The sequence below is a fragment of the Diplotaxodon limnothrissa genome, linkage group LG4, assembly GCF_057381915.1.
Source record: "Diplotaxodon limnothrissa isolate DT_005_m linkage group LG4, D_limnothrissa_male_GT1.1, whole genome shotgun sequence".
NCBI classification, from domain to species: Eukaryota; Metazoa; Chordata; class Actinopteri; order Cichliformes; family Cichlidae; genus Diplotaxodon; species Diplotaxodon limnothrissa.
This window is the reverse complement of record NC_140599.1, coordinates 30,914,179-30,921,416: the sequence shown is the minus strand read 5'-3', so window position 1 is coordinate 30,921,416 and position 7,238 is coordinate 30,914,179. Positions and strand designations below refer to the sequence as shown.

The following is a 7,238-nucleotide window of genomic DNA, read 5'->3' as shown; positions in this document are numbered from 1 at the left end:
GTCCCAGTGGCCTTCTCTGTTCTTTCAACTTAAGTTCTCTAACGGTGAATGTACCACACAGCCATATAACAAACCCCAGTAACCCTCCTAGAACTGCAATAAATAAATAAAGTCCTCTTTTGTGACTCATTTTCTTACACATAGACAGTCTGGTTTTTATTTCTTCATCTCTGGAAAAAATGGTGCTTCTAGGACAGATTTCTTTTTCTCTGATGTCTCCAGACCTTAATGCAGAGAGTCACAGATCTTCTGCCATGATCCCATTTCTGAGCTCCAAAGTGCAGCTCTCGCTCTGATAAAACTTTTGTTGCCTTTAGCTAGACTGATGCTGTCTTTACAGATGAAGACATCATGCCAGTGAAAAGAAAAAAATCACTGAATGCAATGGCACCAGCTCTAGCTCTAGATAGAGAGAGCAAGTGAATGCTCCCTCTGAATGCTGCCTGACACACTGGGATTTCTGAAGCCATCTTAAATGCATTACTTATTACTTTACTTTCGTGCAGCACCATCTTTGTGGAACAAGCAGGGTTTTGAACAGCACACTGCTCTAAGAAACTGCATCATGTTGTCCTGTCATTTGTTCAGTTCACTAATGAAGTGAGAACATGGCATTTCCTGGAACAAAAGCAGCATCCAAGTTTGGGTCCATCCTTGGTGGAAAAGCGATTTATATATTTGTTGAAGTAAAATATTTGTTATTTGTTTTTGCTTTTATTGGTGGGTAAATATTTAAGAGAAAGACAAGTTATAAGTGAACTTGTCTGTCTTAATCAGAAACAAAACAAATTATTACAAAGTCTAAATTAATATTGCTACGCTGCTATTTCAAGAAAGATGTTAGCAAAACTTTGGTCCTGACCAAGAAAGAGAGTATAGCTCAAGAAATCAGTCAGAATTTCCACATAGGTCCACACACTAGCCACTAAGACCAAAGACAAAGTGGCACACTTTTATACTCTTTGGCCTCACCTTAAGTACTCTCATGTCTAATTGCTAAATGCGCCACAGACCCATGCAGCAAACCCTAATAAGCCTCCTAGAACCACCATAATTAAATAAAATTCTTTTTGGAATTTCAGTTCTCTGTCCCTTTGTTTGTTCTCAAAAGACACAGACTGTTTTTTTTTTCTGTACTTGTCTCTTCATTGCTGTATAAAATGGAATCTCTAGGAAAGCTTTCTTTTTGTCTTCTGTCTTCAGACCTTCATTCAGAGAGTTACAGATCTTTTGCCATGAGTCTATTTCTGAGCTCCAAAGTGCAGCTCTTGCTCTGATGAATTGTGAGATTTCAGTTTTGTTGGCTTTAGCCAGACTGATGCTGTCTTTACAGATGGAGTAGATGTCCATGCCAAGAAATAAAGCATTTAGTGCAATGAAACCAGCTCTGGCTGTCTTAGAGAGAGCAAGGGAACCTTTGAATGCTGCCTGACCCACTTCTGGGATTTCCGAAGCCATCTTGGGTGCATTACTTAATGCTTTACTTTCCTGAGCCACCATCTTGCCAGAACCTGCAATCAGGTTTTTAGATTTTATCAATTTAACATCTGAAGCATCTTTAACCAGTGATCGAATCCTCTGTCCAACTGACCAAACTTGTTTAAAGCCACTGAACATATCTTTATAAAAACCCATTTCTATGTCAGCAGTTGGTTGATTGATTACCTCTCCCAGACAATCCTGAATACTTTGCACATCTTTCCTGAACTTTTGGAGTGCATCATTGGCTTTGTTTCTCTGCTTGTGATTAACTCCAATCTCTGTGAATGTGGTCACAGCACTGTTGGTTCCACTCAAGATTCCCATTGCTGCCCCACCTATTAACAGACCCAGAGATGCGCCTGCTGTTACAGGACTTAACGCCAAACCAACAATGGACAGCACACCTCCAACTGCTCCCACTGAGCTGCCTGTTATGCTAGAGATTTTTGCTCCCTTATTCATTCTATCTAACTGAACAGCACACTGCTCCAGGTCTTCTAGAAACTTCAGCATCCTCGGCTGTCGGTTTTGGACCACTTTGATGAAGTCAGAACAGGACTTTTCCTGGAATAAAAACACCATCCGGAAGTTTGTGTCCATCCTTAGTAAAGAAGAGGAAAGTTTTAAACTTCATTTTATTCTGTTAATTGAGAGTGATTAGTTAAAAGATAGACAAGAACAATGTAAAAGAAAATAAAAACAAAATATTTACATTTAAAATAAAAATAAAATATTCTCATAAAATTAAAATATTTATTTTTTAAATTTGAAAACAATGTGACAGACTGGCGATTTGTCGAGGGTGTACCCTGCACTTGCCCTATGGTAGCTGGGATAGGCTCCAATCCCCCTGCTAAACTGAATTAGATAAGTGGAGGAAAATGGATGGATAGATTTGCATGTGGTTCAAATATGTCCTTTTGTCTATAAAGATGATTGAGATATATCAAGAACATGAGTCCAGCTCAGAAAATCAACAGTAGCAAAATCTCTGTAGATATCCATGATAAATTTAAAGTGAAATACAGATCAAGCTTCAAATAAATTTCGAAAGCTTCAAACATTCCCTAGAACAGCGAAAGACTTCCTGGCTCAATAAAACAAAAAACAACGATAGCTTCTCAGTGGCAGACACAAGTAGACTGTTGAAACCTGAGGTTATAGGTAAATAGAAAAATATATCTAAAAGCAGCATTGGGGAGTAACAGAATACATGTACTGGTGTTAGGTATTTAAAATACAAAATATGAGTAACTGTATTCCGTTACAGTTACCGTTTAAAAAGGTGATAATTAGTATACAGTTACTTTGTTGAAATAAATGGATTATACAGAGGTCTTTTCCTGTTTCATATGTTCAGCTATCCCCTCTCTAATTTTGGTAATTCCACACATTGGCAAAACCCTAACTAGCACAAAGGAGCCAGCAGTGCATGAACAGGAATGCATTTCTTACACGGAAATTCCGACACCATTTCATATTTAAACAAAAAAGCGGTGGGCAAAATCTGACCGTTCAATGCAAACTCTGTTTGCCAGAAACCAAGCTGCTCTCAGCGTCAAAAGACTCCAACCTAAAGAAACATCTAAGTAAGTTGTTTACTTACGTTAGCCTACTGCTGCTACCTTGTTTTAGTTGTGGTAGCTACCTGGGTTATGTGCCACTTCAGGGTTTTCGATGTGCTATTGCTGTGTGAGTTATTACTATTACTGAAGGCTACTCGCCACCAAGCTAAAATTGATAGCTGGCGTTAGCTGAGGTTAGTTCATAGACTTGATGGACAGCATTAACAACCTGCTAGCTGCAAATAATCATGTGCAGTTCTGAAAGTCTATGAACTAACGCCAGTTAACAATGTTAGCTCAGTGGCAAGTAGCCTTCAGTAATAGTAATAAAATCACACAGCAATAATACACTCATGTAGTTGTAAAAAGCATGACAATATATTAAGTAATCCAAAGTATTCAGAATGTTACTCACATTGAATAACTTACCGGAATAGGTTACAATATACATTTTGGGGCATGTATTCTATAATCTGTAGTGGAATATATTTTAAAAGTAACCTTCACAACACTGTCTAAAAGCATCTTTTCACTTTGTCATTATGGCCTACAAAATCAAGGCTGTTGAAAAGAAGAAAATGACATATTTCTTATAAAATGTACTTTCTAGCAAACATGAGGGAGGTCTAACAACGTAATTAAGACATTCCTACCGGATTTCATTGAGCTGGTTAATACGACAAAGCATGTCTTGTATGTCACTTTCAGGCAAATCAGTGTTGATGTCTACGTGAACTTCATTCATCATCAAGGGAAAGGCACTGATGCTGATTTTAGAGACACAATATGAAATATGTTAATGTTTTATATAAAGTGCATAGTTTCTTTTTTATTTGAATCAGAGGAATTCTGTTGTTCATGATGTCGTTTACCTTTTTTCAAATCTGTCACAGATTATCTTGGAGACTTGTACGTATCTGTCAAACTGATATTTCAGCACCTCCAAATTCTGAAGTTTGGGAAGGAAGAAGACTTTTGCATCTCTTTTAAACTCCAGTAGCAGAGGGCAGATCAGTTTTGCATGTATGATGACAATTTGAACATGTTCACTGTCTTTGGGCAGCTGTACCACCTGGTTTTGAGTGAACACATTCAGTGAGGTCACTGCAAGCTTCTCCACTGCATCCAAGAAGAGGTCAAGCTTCTCCAGACCATCCAAAGTGTTTTTTAACACTTCGTCCAGCTCCTTCTCCAACTCTGCACCTTTGCTCTCTGGACTCAACATCTTGTTGAGCTTTTCCAACTCAGTCTTCCTTGCTTCCATCCATTTAGGGAATGTCTTGCAGAAAGTTCCTACTGTCTCAATGTGGCCTAATGTTTCTGTGATGTATGTGCACAAGGCCTCGTTGAACCTTTTGCTATAACACAAAACAACAATTTGCCTCATTTACTGAAACATGCACAGTAAATTGTTTACTGCTATGTATTTCAGTGAATCAGAATTTTTAACATTTACCATCAGAATAATTTGAATTTCTTTTTTCTTTCGTTTTTTTCAAGCAGGACAATTGGACAAATAAATAACTGTAAATAAAATGGTTATTTCTAATACATGGTTGAAAACCCTATACTGACAGTGACAGCCGGAAGTATTGAACTCCTGTACTCCTGGGTTTTCCTCTACTCTTTATTTAATGACACAAAACACCTCAGTGTTCAGTAAAATGAAGCGTAAAAGACGGTTTACCCTTAGACCTTAGGGCTAGTTAACAAATTCCTCTATTAACTAAATCTGAATGGGACACAGGGCAATGGAAGAATAATGCTACTTTTATACATGTTTGAATTGCAATAAGTATGTTTTAAAACATCATCTGCATGTACATGAATATCTGAAGAAGAATTTTTGTTGTTGTTTAAAGACAGATTTCAGTTTCCTTTTTTCACTAAATCTTGACCTTGATCCCACTGTATTAAAAAAAAGTTTTAGTATAGCTCTTGCCCATCGGGAGGAGTTGCGCTTTCTGAATACTCTTATTTATTGACTGATATATCAACAGGCACCCCCAAGGTCCCAAAGAGCAGTAATAACCAAATTTAAATTACTAATAGAACTCAGGGTGCTAAAAGGGTTCTCTCACCCCAACCGGTCGCAGCAGATGGCCCCGCCCCTCCCTGAGCCTGGTTCTGCCGGAGGTTTTTTCCTGTTAAAAGGGAGTTTTTCCTTCCCACTGCCACCAAATTGCTTGCTCATAGGGGGTCATATGATTGTTGGGTTTTTCTCTGTATCTATTTTTGTACAATCTACTGTGCAATATAAAGCGCCTTGAGGCGACCGTTGTTGTGATTTGGCGCTATATAAATAAAATTGAATTGAATTGAATTCAAAGTATTCTATGATATGATTCAGCCACTGCCAGTAATATGACTTTATAATTGCTAATGCAAATTCAGCAATGAAATTGAAATGCTCTTCCTTGATTCATGATAATAAGACGGATGTCTGCATATTTAAAACACAGATTTATCTAAAAGTGATAGTAGTGAAAGTGTAAATTGTAACTTGTATCCCTTACAGACCGTCCTTTCTCCTTCTCTGGTGTGTAAAAATGCTGACAGTCACACCTCTGTTTTTAACGCTGTCCCTGTGTTGTCCAAGGTGAGATATGCATTTGATTTCTTATATAGGTTTCCTTTGACAGCATTAGGTAAAAGCTGCTGGGGTGTAAGATAAAGGATCTGGAAGTCTTTCAAATACTGTCCTCTTGTGGTATAGTGTTGTGATTACAGTGTATGAAGCTACAATAAATACATATAATTCATTGCAGTCTTTGATTTCCCTATGTATATGTGTTATGTGTTGACAGTAGAAAAAACATCTGGACTTGTTCCATATTTGAATATCCTTAGAATATGACTGTGATTATTTTTGTTAATATAGTAGATTTAAGTATTACCATTTTTGCTAATACTTCAGCATAACTGTTTTGTTTTTTACTTTACCTTGTTTCTGACATCCTGAGGTTTTTGTTGACTTCAATTATCAGCTGGAAAAAGAAAAAAATCCAGAGTTTTTTTATGGTTTCTTTTTTAAAAATCACATTTTAAAGGAATGGCTAAGAAAAACTTATCATATCACATACCAGAACATACCCTTTGCTGCTTTCTTTTAACTTTGTTTTTATCATGTTATAACTCTCCGTACTTGGTAGTACATAATAAATCTATCTCTTCCACTTATCCTTTATCGGGGGGCTGGAGCCTACCGCAGCATAATACACACTAGACAGTTCACCAGCCTGTTGCAGGGCTAACACATAGGAACAGGCAGCCATTCACACTTATGAACAATTTAGAGTTACCAATTAACCTAACCCCACTGACTGCATGTCTTTGGACTCTGGGAGGAAGCCAGAGTATCTGAAGAAAGCGCATGCAAACACAGGGAGAACATGCTAACTCCACACGGTGTTTCCAAGACCATGTCCTCATGTAAATGGATTTATGATGACCAACAAACACAGAATTTACATAATTGACAATGAAAAAATTCAAAAAAAGAAATGGTATGGTTAGAGTTCCTACCCACCTAAATATGGTTTTATTTCCTGCTTGTTATATATAATCTGCAAAGATAAAAGTTTTTTTTAAAACTTAGAAAAAAAATTTAAACCCTCAATGAAAAGCATTTTACTCAATTTCATGAAGTTTTACGTTAATACAGTTGGGTTAAGGTCACATAACCATTAACAGTGTCTCCAAAGGTAATAGTAAGTACTGTTCAGATATTTTTCTCATTAGATATGTGTTGCATAATTTTTTTGCTCTGGCTACATCCACTTATCTGAACAAACACCTAACGCTCTGATAGGGTCATCCCACATACACGTGATAACTTCAACAGGTATGCAGGAAGAGCATGGGGTTGAGCAGAGCAGAGAGCAGATAAGATAAGCATACTAGCAGAATTTATGATGAGGCTCTGAACTAAAATTCCACAATAAAACATGGTTGTAAAGATGACATTTCAACATATTTAATAAATGTCAAATTTTGAGTGTTGATATATGTAATACTGGGTTTTGTGTGAATAATTAATGAATTTTAAATCCTTACCTAGACAAGTGATTAAGAAAATAAACATATGAATTACAGATTTTATGGGAGTAGAGACTCTACTAAGATTTAAAGTACTTCACAGGCATTGATCTGTTGATCTATTGCTCTCCAGTTGCCAAAAAGTACTAAAAT

General features: G+C 36.9%; 1 protein-coding gene across 1 annotated transcript; it reads right to left on the bottom strand.

The window, feature by feature from the left end:
* Positions 1 to 1,104: 1,104 nt before the first annotated feature.
* LOC146634196 (uncharacterized) lies at positions 1,105 to 6,017 on the bottom strand. The gene is made up of 4 exons (XM_085351903.1): positions 5,991 to 6,017; positions 3,920 to 4,405; positions 3,701 to 3,814; positions 1,105 to 2,083 (listed from the first exon to the last, which is right to left on the bottom strand). Exons 1-4 carry the CDS (start codon positions 6,002 to 6,004, stop codon positions 1,105 to 1,107), a joined length of 1,593 nt encoding a protein of 530 aa, XP_085208029.1. The 5' UTR covers positions 6,005 to 6,017.
* Between the last annotated feature and the right edge of the window lie 1,221 nt (positions 6,018 to 7,238).

Bases quoted from the DNA above. Each gene is read 5' to 3' on its own strand.
- LOC146634196 (XM_085351903.1), bottom strand. The intron at 3,815-3,919 runs GTAAACGACATC...CTCTAAAATCAG, and splicing joins TGTGACAGATTTGAAAAAAG to CATCAGTGCCTTTCCCTTGA. The intron at 2,084-3,700 runs GTAGGAATGTCT...TTCTTTACTAAG, and splicing joins AACCAGCTCAATGAAATCCG to GATGGACACAAACTTCCGGA.